Consider the following 16,041-nt stretch of genomic DNA (forward strand, 5'->3'; position numbering starts at 1 on the left):
CTTCCATTCATATTTTTCAATATGCTGAATCATTGCTGCTCATTTACCACAATTTTGAGATGCATTTCTTTCCATCAGCAAAAACAATCTCCACCTGGATGATGCACCTTTGCAAAATGATAACTCAGTAACTGAACTATTTCTTTTGTCCCTGTCACCCTCTTGCTATCAGTATTGATTAAAGTCATCCTAATAGTCATTTATCCTCTTACTTGCTACATAATGTAAAAAATCTTTTGAATTTACTTTGGTCTGCTTATTGAATTTTCTCTAATAACTGTATTATCCTTTCTTACCATACTGGTCATCTTTGTTGTTTGCATGTGCTGATCACCTTTTTCTTTATATTCCCTCACACAGTTTTTTTTTCTCCAATTCTTGCTTTATATCTCTACTCATCTAGTTAATTCTCACTTGGTTTATCTTCCTGATCTTGGGTATGCAGCCTGATATTGCTACTATCACTCAGTACCCTTCCACTTCCCATGCACTACTGACGTTCTTTCCTTGTAGCTTCTCAAGCTGTTGCACTCTTCCAAGATATCTCCTATGTCTGTCATTATTACTAGCTATAATGTTTAAGATAAACCTTTTCTTGACGGAGAATTTCACGTACTTACCAACTTCTCAGAACAAGATTGCATTGTCACTCTCCTCAAATGGCGGCAAAATGTCTGTCTTGTTATGGATATATTTTCTGATGCTGTTACCAGATCCATCAGCCTCAAAACCTATTCTCTCCTCTGTGTCATGTTGTTTCAGGTAATTACCCTTAACAACTGCATAAATTCCACTTCCATCTTGCTATTCTCCTTTTTATCCCTCCATTATAATTACATAGCCTACACTTATAGTGCTAACATGCCAGTGCATGGGATATATCTTCCTGTGGATTCTTTGTTATCTACTAGCAATCAACAGTATACTTATATTATTATTATTCATGACATCTCCAGGGAGCCGAAAGACTCATCGAAGGATGGCATTCACTCCACAACTCTCCATCTCCACTACTCAATCCACCAACTTCAACTAACCACAACTACACCAACACCATCTATCGCTGACCATCACCACTAATATTTCCACAGACAATCACAACATCCATGCCCACGGCGGGATTCGAACCCACGGCCTTTTGGCTGGAGAGCAGATACGCTAACCACTTGGCCAACCAGGCCAGCTATTTTTGTCCTATTCACCTCTATTTTACACCACAGAGCTTGAAACAAACCACCTTCCCCAGACCTAAACTCTTCTTTTAACTTCTAATTTAGTTCTTCAGCTATCATCAGCAATGCCCATCTCCTGTCCTCCCTGAAAATACAATATCCTTTACAGTTTATCTGTGTAACTATATCATTTTCTGTCAGCCAGGTCTCACTGATGCCTATAATTTCTTGCCAAGTCAAGCTGACCAATTTAGAAATCCTTCTTCCTTATTTCTGATACGTCTGCCATTTATATGCATTTCAGCATCCTCTTGGACCCACCACAATTACGTTTATGCAATGTCATTATCAGCTCATTCGAATCAGAAACCTGTGAAATCGCATTCAGCACTGCATAATAATTTCTGTCTGACACTCATTTGTCTTAGGGATGGCCAGATACAGCATATTGTATCCCCCCTAATATCTCTAGTTTCTCTTCTTTTGAACTTCCAAACTCTCACTAAACATACTTACATACATACTTTTTCTAAACATCTAATTGCAAAACCATTCAAATAAAGTCCATCAGACCTATATAATTCCTTTCGTCCATCAAATTCACTCCATACATCTATAAACTGCACACTATTCCTCCTGCATAATCTTCTCATTGACTCATTAACAATCATTGCCCTTCTTCTCAACTCTCTCCTGTCATATCAAGGCAGCAGACTCACAATCTTTATCTCTTTACTGTTTGTTTTCACTTCTTTCAACAACTCTTTCACATCCTCTCTCTCATTTTATATTTCTCCTCTTTCAAGTTATTTGTTTCTGCTGAAACAATGAACTTTATCACTTCTCTGTTCTTCATACTAACAGCTTCACTAACATTGTTGATCTTTGCTTCTGCAAAACATCACTTTCTCATTAAGTTGAAACTCAGGCCTTTTCCAGTCAAAGGGTTCAACATACTGTCATTCTTCCAATTATGCTAAGAAGACGATTATAAAAAGTTCCTCTAGTCGGCAACTAGATTTGAAACCATGTAATCTTCCTTCATATTCAAGCACCATGGAGTGCAAATGGCACTTCCACTGATTACTTTTGATTTTTTTAATTTTTGCTTATGATGTACTTATTTGCACATTTTTTTTTATTATTTTAAGGAATAAATTTTTATTTCCTGTAATATTTTCATTGTAGATTTCATTATTTTTCATTTGTTTGAAAAATTAATTGAAGTTTATGGAATTTGACTTGGGGTAGTAATCTGAACTTTATTATTTTTAAATTATAGGTGGGCTATATCATGTTTTATGTTCGTAGTCCTGTAGAGAATGGACAAGATTTCATTGGAAATGCTCTTTCGTTACTCTGGCAGGTAAGCTTTTTAGTAGTTGTTTATGTATTTCAAAAAGAAAAGATCTTTGAAATTGACCAAATTCAGTAATGGAAAGGAGTATTATACTGCATGGATAACAGCACAAATTTTTGAAGGGTTAGTCTTGCAATAGTAATTACTCACCTTCTGTAATGAAATAACAGTTGGTTTTTCAATAACTTAATTGGGGGGGGGGGATAATGTTGGTACAGACTGTAGGAAGTTCTTACAGCAGGTAAGGAACAATAGTGTTGGGAAAGTCATAGGTGTGTTGCCCAGATATTTCAACTGTGAATTGAGAAGGAGAGCAGAGATAATGAATAGTAAGATGGCTGAGTTGTGTGAGGCAAAGGGAGTTTAATTTGTCAATCCATGGAAATCCAAGAAAGGCTATTGTTTTCTGAGAAGGCACAGAGTCAAGAAGTTAATATGTTAATGTGGGAAATGATCAGAGTCTACTTGTGAAGCAAGATTGCACAACTAAATGGATTGTTCGACAGGAGAAAGATGGATATGAGGTTGAAGATGTAGTTGCAGCAGAACAAGGTGATGGAATACATAAAGGTGAGGGTGAAACAGGTAAGAATGAAAATCAGAGTCAGGATTAGGGAAACGGGAGTAGTCAGATCAAAGAGAGATGTGGTATAGCAGCTAGAATAGAGAATGTTGGTGCTGGTAGAATGGCCTCAAGGACACAGGGATTGTTATGTTTGTACAAACTGTAAGGAGTATCCAAAAACAAGAGAGCTGAGTTTTTTGCATTGACTGAGTCAGTATTCCCAAAGATAATTGGAATAAGTGGAACTTGGTTGTCTGAGAAGGATGTGATATCGGGAATAGAAATAGAAGGATATATACTTTTCTGGAAAGATAGAAATGTGAAAAGAGGAGGGGGAGTGCTGTTAATGACTGCAGAGGAATTGTGTTTACAAAGTGTGGAAGTTGAAAGTGCATGCACAGATTTTGAATCTGTGTTGCATGAAGTTGAAATATGCAGTTATTTCAACTTAATGGCAGATGATGCTGTTATAGGTATAGAATTATGAAATGTTTAGGCCAATTAGTTGGGCATGCAAAAAGAAGGTCATCCTAATGGGAGACTTTAATTACAAGAACATAGAATGGAAAGAGGTAGTTTATGGGAACAAAGAGAGTGAATTTGTTGAATTTATGAGAGATAAATATCTTAAGCAGCATGTGATGGAAGCAACTAGACACTTATATGTTTTGGATTTCGTAACGTCACAAGATGTAGTTGTTAAAGAGTAGTTGAGATTGCTGCCAGTTGATGGGATTGATCATGAGGTGCTTGTTTGGGAAGTGATGAAACAAGAAAGGTTACTGCCAAAAATGGATATATGGAAGTATAAAGCAGATGATTATAGGAAGCTCTGTGGTCAGCATCAGTACATTAGGTAGATGAGCTGAGAGGAAAAGATATTGACAATGCATGGAAATTCACAAAGGAGTATCTGACAGGACAGTGTAGGAGTGAAATTGATGAACAGTGTAATCGAGCAAGCTGTGCTGGAAAAGAAAATGCTATGGAGGAGGTACAAGACAGTTAGTGGTGATTGAATCCACAAAGGGTATAAAGTGCAGGCTAGAAAGGTGGCAAACATGTGAAGAAAGAATATATGCAGTATGAGAGGAGATTGGCTGGTCAGGCCATGATTAACTCAAAGGAATTTTTCTGCTCTGCGGCAAGCAAGAGAAAGAATAATTATGGCAGGTTAACACTTGTGGATAGTCATGACAGCAAAATAACAGTTGCAAAGGATATAGTGGGATTATTGAATGAGTACTTTATCAGCATATATCATACTGGTGTAAATGATGTGGTGCAGTATATGGAAGGGAGGCAAGTATTAGGAGAATTAGAAGTGAAAGAATCAGAGGTTTATCAGGTGTTGGTTGGGTTAGATGTTAATAAGGCTGCGAGAATGGATGACATATTACAACATATTCTTGAAGAATGTGCACACCACAGTTGGCTATGCTCTTGATCTGGTCATTTAACGAAAGTCTTACAGTGGGTAGGGTTCCTAAAGAGTGGAAAGAAAGGCAAAATAGTACCACTCCACAAGCATGGTTCTAGGACAGAAGTTTCCAATTATAGACAAGTCTGTATAACTGCAGTTTAGCCAAGGTGTTGGAGAGATTGGTTAGGAATAGAATACAGGATTGGGTTGATGGACATGACATTCTTTATGATGGTCAGCATGGATTTGTAAAGAGTAGATTCTATTTTAACAATTTATTTGCATTTTATGATATGGTAACGAGCATGTTAGATAAGGCAGAATCGCATACAGCAATATTCTTGAACTTTGCAAAAGCATTTGATAGATTACCACATGATAAGTTGGTGTACAAGCTGCAGAGGAGGAATAGATGGTATATTGGTTAGATGGTCGGAGATTCACTCTCTGAATGATATCAGCAGGTTGTGTATTATGGAGCAATGTCTCAAAAAAAGGAGAGCAACCAGTGGTGTGCCCCAGGGTTCTGTTCTTTGGCCTCTGGTGTTCAACTTGTAAATGACATATCATGTAGACTGACTGGGGATCATCATTTGTTTGCTGATGATGCAAAGTTGTAGAAAATTATAAGTAGCACTACTGATGTTAACACGTTCGCTGCCAACTACGAGTATACTCGTAGTTCGTATATGAGCTTCACAAGCCAACTACGAGTATACTCGTATGTCGATTTACCGACCTCCTATGCCAAACACGAGTTATCCCTTTGTATAATTACCTTAATTTGGACCCTTGGATTCTGAATAATGCGGAGAGCATGTCTGGGGGCTTGGTAGAAGAGAAATAATTTCGACTAAAATATAGTATATTGTGTATGTGCCTCAGATGCCAACTACGAGTATACTCGTAGTTCGTATATGAGCTTCACAAGCCAACTACGAATATACTCGTATGTTGATTACCAACCTCGTATGCCAAGGGTGAGTTAATCCGTCGTATAACACGTAATTTGTATATCAATTTAAACTAGTAAAATCAATAAAAATAAAAACCAATCAATGAAATAAAAAAGCACTCAGTAAAATAAAAAAAAAACAATTTATTCAAATTAAGAATGGTACATTTTAAAACACTTTTCCTCGAGATTACTCGTAGTGACCTTGAAGATGGGAGTGATACGAGATTACTCGTAGTTGGCGTATGAAACAAAATTCTGTCTGATAAGCCGGCTACGAGATTACTCGTAGTGACCTTGAAGATGGGAGTGATACGAGATTACTCGTAGTGACCTTGAAGATGGAAGTGATACGAGATTACTCGTAGTTGGCGTATGAAACAAAATTCTGTCTGATAAGCCGGCTACGAGATTACTCGTAGTGACCTTGAAGACGCGAAAAGCGCTTGGCGTGCGGTAACAAACTATGACTGAGTAGCGTGGCAGCGAACGTGTTAATTCCTTTCAGAAATATTTCGATAGACTTTTGACTTGGACAAAGGAGTGGGGTTGTAGTTTTAATATCAATGAGTGCAAGGTGTTTCATTTTGGAGTGCAGAAATATAGGACTGTGTACTAGATTGCCAGCCACATACTGCAAGGAGTGAATGAGATTAGAGATTTGAGATTGTTTTTGACAGTGAACTGAAGTTTAGAGGGCATATTGCTAGTGTTGTAAAGGATGCACATCGTAGTGCTGCTATGGAAGAAAGTGGTTGTGCCACTGTATAAAGTACTTGTCAGACCCCACTTGGACTATTGTGCTCAAATCTGGTCACCTGATTTTGAGTGTCATCTGGAAACATTGGAGTAGATCCAGTGGCGAGTGACTAAGACAATATCAGGACTTTGAGCTGCTGGCTATGGAGAGTGGTTGAGAAAATGTGGATTGCAGTTTGGTGGATAGGAAGAAAAGAGGTGATACGATAGAGACATTTAAGTTAGTGAGAGGATTTTATCAGATTAATTGAGATGAGATTATAAAAAGGGCAGAAGATAAGGGGGAAGAGCCAGTGGTCATCCCCTGGAACGTATGTAAGAGTGTGGTAAAGATGTGTGTGAGAATGTGGTGATTGTGAAAATATTGAATGAGTTTCAGGTATGATTCGGTGAACTTTGTGTGTTTGCCAATTAAAACTTTCCTTGATGAGTGTCATTCCACAAAAGTTTGATGATGATGATGATTATTATAATAATGATAATTATATTGTGATGTGGGTGGTAATTTGAGACTGAGCAGATATATATGTGGTAGGTGGTAATAAAGGTGATTGGTAAAGGGCAGGTGTGGTGGGGAAATCACAACCAACCAGTGTCTTGAATAGGGCAGGGTATAGACTTAAAAATGAACTGCTGTTTGTTTATAAATGCCAGAATTATCAGAAATAAGGGGCACAAAATGTTTTCAGTGAATGAGTTTATTCACTGCAAAATAACTGGAATAAGTGAAACCTGATTGAATGATGATATTGTTACAAGAATAGAGATGGAAAGATACGGTATTTTTCATCAGGATAGAAAGGGCAAGAGGGGGGATGCTGATGATGATAGCAAGAGAATTTAGTCCACATAAGGTAGAGAGGAAAGAGGGAAATAGTGGCAATGGTTATGAGGTAGTGTGGTGTAATGTGGAAGTAGAAAAGAAGACATATTTAGTTAGATGTTGCTATAACCAGGGAATGTGAAGGGTAGTGAACATGGATTAGTGAACAAAGGAAGGGTAATTATTAGGAATTATTAGGAAGGGCGATTTTAATTATGGTGGTTTATATTGAAATGAAGAAATAACATTTGGGAATAAGGAAATGAATTTATTGAGATCTTGAGAGATAACTGTCTCAGGCAGAATGTAAATGAGGCCATGTGAGGATCGAGAGTTTTAGGTTTAATTATGTCATCAGAGGATGTAATTGTGCGTGAGGTTTCACACTTTTCTCCAGTTGGTGAGAATGATCATGAAGTGATCACCTGGGTTGTGGCTAGCCATATGCAGACTTCTGTGAGGAATATATGTGGAATTATAAGGCTGATGATTATGACAGCTTGAAGCTATAGCATGGAATAAGAAGTTTAGCAGTAAGGAAATAAATGCTGTTTGGGAACTCGCAAAGAAATACATAACAGCATCAATGTATAAATGTATTCCGAACGCTAAACGTCTGAATAAGGTAGGTGAAAATGGGATGAGTGAGGGGCTTAAGCATGAAATCTGGAAGAAGAAGAAGGTACTTTTGAGGAAATACAAGATGATTAATGGCAATAATCAATTTTGTCGTTGTTGTCAAGTTTATTGAAGAACTTCTAGATATGACTGGGGAACTGTAGAACTGCTTTGGCAATCTGTTGAACTTTGATGGAGTAGAGCTTTTCTATAGGGTTATTTGTCAATTTTCTCTAGAGCCACAGCAATTGCTGATAAGAATTGGTGATGAGGGGCTGGTTGGCCGAGTGGATAGCATATCCGCTCTCCAGTCAAAAGGCTGTGGGTTCAAATCCCACCATGGGCATGTATGTTAGTGATTGTCTGTGGAAATACCAGTGGTAGTCGGCGGTAGATGGCGCTGGTGTAGTTGCAGTCAGTTGGTGATTGAATGGTGGAGACGGAGTTGTAGAACAGGTGCCCTCCCTGGAGGTGTCAAATAATAATAATAATAATAAAAGAATGGATATGGGCAGGTGTTAATTCAACTCTTGGGCAGTTCTTGCATGCTTCATATCTCCTACTAAAATCTGGCTGAATTTTCATGCCTTTAAAATGTTCCATCCTTATTTTCATTAATTTCACTGATTTCATTGTTCTTATTGAGTGTTTGTTTTACCAATCTTATTTTGCTGACAGTGCTAGCATCAGTTAGTGATAGTGGGTGTAATTTTTCAGGTAATTGTCTTACTTCTTTGGCTAGACTGTATGCTCTTTCATTGTTTTTAATATTTACATGAGCTGGTATCCATTGCAGTATACAGTTCTTATATTTGAAATTTAATATTGTTAGTTCTTCATGAATTTCTTCTGTGAGTTTTGTTTTTCCATTTCACTGTAGATGGTTATTCTTCTATATTGCTTATTACTAGATTAGAGAGATAGAACTTGAGAGTTGTTTGTATGGCTGTTAATTCACAAATGAAGTTTGAAGCTATTTTGCCAGCTGTGGTTTTGAATTACATTTCCTCATCTCCAGGTAAAGTTAGAAAAACCCCTGAACATCTTTGGTTGAGTGCTACATCATACATGGTTTAGATTATTTAAGTGATATATAGTGTCAAGTCCTTTTCTTTTATGTTCTTCGTGTAAATCCTTTTTTTGAAGAAGGTTCTAGGAGATTTAAGTTTATCATTGTGTTTTTTGGTAGAATAGCGGAAAGGAATGGCTCTTTGTTTATTTCAATTGACAGGTATTCTAAGTCAATCTCTTTTCTAATTTCATTATCGTATTGTAAAGTGGATGATCTCTTTAGTCTAGATTTTCTTGTCCACGGATCGAAAGTCCTGAGTGAGATGTGATCCTGTTAACTCCTGATTCTGTTAGTGAATTTAACTGTGGAGAGTTTTCTTCTGTCTTCTAATATGTGAAGTCCACATTCCTGTTGAGCTTTTAAATTATTTTTGGATGAGACTGCACCTACGAGGGTGGTCTGAAAAGTTCTCGGCCTAACAATGAAAAAACGAACTTATAATTACAAATTTATTTTTGTTTTTCAACATAATCTCCCTTGAAACTAATACATTTATTCCAGCGATGCTCCACCGCCATTACCCCATCCCTGTAGTGGTTCTCAGCAAGAACTGCAAAATACCCCTCTACAGCTGCAATCACCTCTTGATTAAAAAAAAAAAAAAAAAACGCTGACCAGCGAGGAACGGTTTTAGTTTTGGGAAGAAATAGAAGTCAGAGGGAGCCAAATCTGGGGAAATAGGGTGGATGTTCCAACAATTCATAGTGCATATCCTTAATTTTCCCATTGCCAAAATACTTTTGTGGACAGGTGCATTGTCCTGATGAAAGATGATTTTTTTCTTCTGCAAACCGGGTCTTTTCTCATGAATTTTTTCGTGTAGTCTAGTTAAAAGATTGGAATAATATTCCCCGGTTATTGTTTTATCCTTTTCAAGATAATTAATAAACAAAATGCCTTTAGCATCCCAAAACGCCGATGCCATGACCTTTCTTGCTGAACCGACTTTGTCTTCTTTGGCGCTGAACAACCGGCTTCTGTCCACTGTTTTGACTGCTGTTTGAATTCTGGTGTGTAATGGTGAATCCAATTCTCATCCATAGTAATAAATCGATGCACAAAATCAGTTTTATTCTTATAAAATGCTCCAAGCACTGTTCAGAGATTTTCGCGGCAGTGCATTTGTGATCTGCTGTGAGGAAGCACGGCACCCATTTTGCACAAAGCTTTTTTCATTTGTAATTTTTCATGAAAAATATATCCTAGACTTTCTTTTGAAATGCCTATAGTCTCAGCAATTTCACGTGCTTTGACTCGATGGTCATCCAATACCATATTGTGCACTTGATCAATGATTTCTGTTGTTGTTGCACTTTTTGGACATCCTTCCTCGTATATGGATCATCTTCAAGGTTGGTACGGCCATGTTTAAACTCAGCAGCCCATTTTTTAATTGTCAAAAACGAAGGCCATGTGACGACATGCCCATAAACTTTTATGAACTTTGAATGAATTTCTTTTGCCATTAAACCTTCTTTTACAGAGAAGTTTATAACTGCATGATACTCAATTTTATCCATTTCAAAGGATACAGACAACAGTTTTGCTTCAGACAGCTATAAGTGCCTTTGCTGAGGTTATTTTCTTTTTATCTTGATGCAGTGGGCATAAAATGATGTCTCTACATCACCATCATCAAATTCCTGACACGTACCCTCAAGGGGCGTAAAGGATACAATAGTACTACATGAAAAATTTACATCATTAATATATCACTTCCTATATCATCACTTCCTATCTATTATCATCATCACTTCCTATCTACAATTTTTCTCCACAATTTTGCTGTCTCTACAATGTTTTAAAAAAGCCAGTCGATTTATCACAACAGAAACATTTATCTTTAGCTTATCATAGTGATTTCACCACTTGTTCATCAAATCTCCATGAATTATGAAAATTATTTCCTTTAGTGTTACACGGTGATCAGCATTCATTTCATTAAAATTATGCCGACTACAACCGTGTTAGGAATAATTCCTAACACGGTTGTAGTCGCCATAATTTTATTGATAACCATGTAGCGCTAAAAGAAAACATTCTTCAACATATATATGTTGCATTCATGATGAACCATTCTCGAGAAGACCATGCCATTAATTGATATTGGTGAAGATTTGGATGGAGATATTCAGTTGTTTGCAGATGATGCAAAGTTGGGATGAACCATGAAGAGTAGAGAAGATGTTGTGGCCTTACAAGAAGACTTGAATAAATTGAGTGATTGGGCATGGGAATGGGTATCTGAGTTCAATGTTGCAAAATGTAAGGTTGTAAAATTTGGAAAACTAAAATGGGATGCAAAATTTATGTTTGGTGAGGATATATTGTCGGAGGTTGAGGTGATAGTGGATAAGGATCTGAAATTTAGGGGACACAACTAAAATTGTGAAGACAAGACAAAGGCTTCTGGGAATGATGCAGAGGACTCTGACTTGTAGAAGTAGGGAGATTCTTGTTCCATTGTATAAGGCTTTGATTAGGCCACACATGGACTATTGTGTCCAGATTTGGTCACCTGGTTTTCAGAAGGACAAAGAGATGTTGGAAAGAGTCCAGAGACAACTGACTAAGGTAGTTTCTAACCTCTGGAATGTCGAGTATGAGGAAAGATTGAGAAGATGCAATTTGTAGAGTTTGGTGGACAGGAGGAAGAGGAGAAGTATGATAGAGACCTACAAGTTAGTTAGGGGTTATAGGATCACTGTTGGAGAGATTCTATAGAAAATAGTGGGAGATCAGGGGAGAAACAGAGGTCATCCCTGGAAACTGTATAAAGAGGGTGTGAGTAGTGGAGTGAGGGTTTTTTTCATGCAGAGTTGTGAATGATTGGAATGCCTTGCCTGAGAGTGTGGCATCCGCAGAGAATTTGAGTGTGTTTAAAGCATGGTATGATGAGCTGTGTGTATGATAAAAGGACCTTCTAAATTAGTCTTTAACGCCTTGGGTAATAATAATAATAATTATTGGGTTGGCAAATAAGTTCATTCGGTTTTTCAGAGTGGAATGAAACACATTTTATTTAATATATATAATACATACTAGTCAGTTATATATTGACCCTCTTTATCAATGACCTCTTGCCATCTGTCCACCAACTTCATTATGCCGCATTCATAAAACTCCTTAGGTTTACTGGCGAAAAAATGATCAAGGTGTCTTTTGACAGCCTCCTCAGTAGTGAAGGATTTTCCATTCAGAGAATTCTGCAACGATCGGAATAAGTGGTAATCGGAAGGTTTCAGGTCCGGTGAATACGGAGGATGCGGCAAAATATCCCAGCCAAGACGTAACAGTTTACTCCGGGTTGTTAATGCTGTGTGGGGTCTGGCATTGTCATGGTGAAAGAGAACTCCTTTCCGATTTGCCAATTCAGGACGTTTTGTGCTAATTGCACAGGCCAGTCATGTTAACTATGAGCAATAGACAGTTGAATCAATCGATCTGCCTGACGGTAACACCTCGTAGTGAACAACACCTTTATAATCCCACCACACAAAGAGCACGATCTTCTTTGGGTGCAATCCCGCTTTTGAGGTTGTTTGTAGCAGTTTGCTCTTGTGCCCCCATAACCTTTTATGTACCACGTTATCGTACATGACCCATTTTTCTTCTCCCATAATCATCCACTTCAAAAATGGGTCGTTTTCTTGGCAACATCGCAGCGAATCACAGATGGATATGCAAGCAGTCATATTGGCCTCAGTCAATTCATGTGGCACCCAAACATTGAGTTTTGAAACATATCTCAGCTTGTGCAAATGGTTTTCAATGCTTGTATGGGATATGTTCAGTACTGCAGCAATCTCCCGCACTGTTTGTTTGTGACAGATTGTTGTCATCGATATCCTTCACAACACTCGAATCAACCTCGGTCAGGTGACCGGTGCGAGGCGCATCACTGACGTCGAAATCTCCAGAACGGAATTTGGCAAACCACTTTTGGCATATGCGTTCTGTTAAGGCACCATCCCCATATACGCTGCATATTTTTTTATGGGCCTCTGCAGCTCATTTGCCTTTTTTGAAATAAAAAAGCAAAATATGCCTGTAATGTACGTTATTTCCTTCCATTTCTAAAAAGATGTTACACACACAACTGAAGTAGGCTGAACGAAAATTCACTGATAGGTTATGTGAAATGTGGCCTTATCTGCGGCGTAAACTTGAACTAATGCATAAACCGAACAAACTTATTTGCCAACCCAATACATTTGATTTTCATGATGCATGATGTGCAGATAACATGCATACTGACATTTTGTCATCATTCCCAACAAGCTTCAAAAATATTAAAAAGAAATGTCTGTTTCAAAAACACACACACACACACAAAGCTCTACAATCACTCAGTTAAACTATGATATGAAAATAAACAAAACTATGCCAAAATTCAAATCCAAATTGCTACTTTACTACAAAAATAAAACTTGTCTTTTCAGCAGCAACTTTCCAATGACTTTCACTGAGTTGCACTCTAGCACCCTCCATTCATGATGAAAGTCTATTTAAATCTTCCTGAAGGCATTAACATCAGACTAATGAACATCTCTTATTGAGGCACACGAAATATCATTAACAAATAAACAGTAAGGCCTAAAAGCAAAATCCTGCAGCACATTGCTGGTACCATTGCTTTTTGGGATATGTAACCCTTCCATAATGAACTTGCTGACAATATTAATAGAGCCAGCCCTCTATCTATCTGAAAAACAAAATATCAATCCCCATCTTATGTAGCTTATACACCAACTTGTCTTGAGGCAGTCTGTCAAACCTTTGTAAATTCCAAGATAGCACTATATATGAATCTCTCTTATGCAGACATTTTCTTATCATAAAATTCAAGTAAATTGTTAGAGCAAAACCTTCAGCAATTTTACAATCTTTCACAAACTCATGCTATAGAGAATCCTATGCTCATCAATCCAATTCTATGAAATCTATCATAAATGACATCTCAATACCTTAACTACAACTAGGGATATACCGACAGGTTTATTATTTGACAACAAATGTCATAATACCATTTTTATCTAATTCATTTTTTTTGATTTTCCACTCATTAGAAACTTTTCCCATTGTAAGACTCTCATTAAATATCCAGTTCAAAGGCAAAGTCAACTCTTTTGAATATTCCTGAAATATGCAGTCATTTTATCATATATTCCACACAGCCTTATTGATATGTAGTCCATCCAATATTCTTACACATTCAATTCTTTCACTTTCAGTCCTTCTGGCATTTATCTGCCCTGGGTGTTGGATAGTATCACTATTATTATTATTATTATTCAGGCCTCCAAGGAGTCAAAAGACTCATCGAGGGAGGTCCTTCCTAAGACATAAAGTCTGTCAAGACTCACTGAGGGGAGGTCCCCCCCCTGAGAAACACAAAGTCTATCATACCACTCTTTAAACTCACTGACCATTCTCGCTCCCACCACTCCATCAGGCAATGCATTCCACGGCTCAACCACCCTCCACACAAAGAAACCACTCTTTACCCTCTTGCTCACAGTTTCCTTTCGTAACTTCCAGGGATGGCCTCTTGTCATCACTCCTTCCCGCTGATCAACCAAGCGAAAGAACTCCCCAGTGTCAACCCTGTAACCACCTCTCAACAGTTTAAAAGTCTCAATCATATCACCTCTCCTTCTTCTATCCACCAAACTCTGCAGTCCACATTCTCTCAGCCGATCCTCATAACTATCCTTGTACAGTCCTGAAACCATCTTTGTCATCTGTCTTTGTATCCTTTCCACAGTTAATTTATCCCCTTCAAATCCTTGGGTCCAAATCTGAGAACAATAGTCCAAGTGTGGTCTGATCAGAGACTTATACAATGGAATGATAACCCTCTTATCTCTGCAGGTCAGTGTCCTTCTCATAATAGCAGCAATCCTCTGTGTTACCTTCACCACCTCAATATGTCCCCTAAACTTCAGGTTTCTATCAATCATCAACCCCAGATCTCTTGTCTCCCCTACTTCCTCCAGTATAACTCCTCCCATAGAGTATGCAGCATCCCATCGATGTTTCCCAAACCTCAAGACCTTACATTTTGCTGCATTAAACTGACACCCCCATTCATTTGCCCATCTATCTAGCTTATTTAAATCCTCTTGCAGGGCTACCACATCTGCACTATTACTAATAATCCTTCCCAGCTTCGCATCATCTGCAAACAACTGAATATCCCCCTGCAATCCACTGGCTATGTCATTGATATAAAGGTTAAACAATATAGGTCCTAGTACTGAGTCCTGTGGGACCCCACTTGTAACCCTCTGCCTCCTGGAAACTGCTCCACCATACACAACTCTCTGATACCTATCAGACAGCCAATCCTGAATCCAGTTGACCAATCTGACATTCAGACCCATGTGCTGCAACTTAAATATCAGCTTATCATGTGGCACCCTGTGAAATGCCTTTGCCAAGCCTAAGAAAATTGCAGTATATGCCTTACCCTCATCTAATGTTCTTGTAACTTTATTATAAAAGGCTAGCATATTGCTAAAACAAGAGCGTCCTTTCACAAATCCATGTTGATTCTCACAGATAACATTAACCTCATCTGCCCAATGCTGTACACGGTCCCTCACTACTTTCTCCAAGATCTTAACAACTACTGATGACACACAGACTGGCCTATAATTAGACACTTCCAGTCTGTTACCACCCTTATGCAATGGCACTATCTTCTGACAAAGCATTTGTTAAATAAATTCATTACATGCTTTGTCTCCCTATTCTAGTCATATTTAAAAATTCAGATTAAGAGTTAAAAATATTTATTATACTGTTCAAATCAATCAAGTGTTTTACATATATAGATTCAGTAGTCCATTGAATTATGTAGAACATATTCAAAATCAGTAAGCAAAGGTTAATAAATTATTATCATTACACAGGCACCTCCATGGAGACTGAAGCCTTATAACAGGAGACCAACTCTATGTATACATTGTTATTATTATTATTATTAAGATCTGAAATCCATACATTCAATGACTCATTGAGGGAAGTACGCACTATTGCACACAATGTTCATCGAACATTATGAATCACTGTGAATCTTTACTGGACCCTTTCCAACATATTCTCATCACCATGAAAACCTGGTGACCAATAATAAATTTAGTTTAATCCTTTATCCCAGTGAGAGCAAACGAAGGTTGCGCTTGAAAATATCTTCAGGACTGAATATAGTGTTGTACTATCTTACCTGGGTATGTAGTACAACACCAGGCAACTCGTAGCAAAGGTGGAGCAAGATACCAACACTCCT

At 37.8% G+C, this 16,041-nt stretch overlaps 1 protein-coding gene across 4 annotated transcripts in view; it reads left to right on the forward strand.

The window, feature by feature from the left end:
• unc80 (unc80, NALCN channel complex subunit) overlaps positions 1 to 16,041 on the forward strand; it is a 1,852,146-nt gene that overhangs the window by 1,166,818 nt on the left and 669,287 nt on the right. For all 4 annotated transcript variants that reach the window (XM_090404461.1, XM_090404464.1, XM_090404465.1 and 1 more), the window contains one exon: positions 2,455 to 2,538. In XM_090404461.1, coding sequence (XP_090260587.1) covers positions 2,455 to 2,538 — 84 coding nt within the window. The remainder of the gene's footprint in view (positions 1 to 2,454; positions 2,539 to 16,041) is intronic.

The sequence above is a fragment of the Typopeltis vanoorti genome, chromosome 14 (assembly GCF_054136105.1).
Source record: "Typopeltis vanoorti isolate ZY-2024b chromosome 14, IOZ_Tvanoo_1.0, whole genome shotgun sequence".
In the NCBI taxonomy this organism is placed as follows: domain Eukaryota; kingdom Metazoa; phylum Arthropoda; class Arachnida; order Uropygi; family Thelyphonidae; genus Typopeltis; species Typopeltis vanoorti.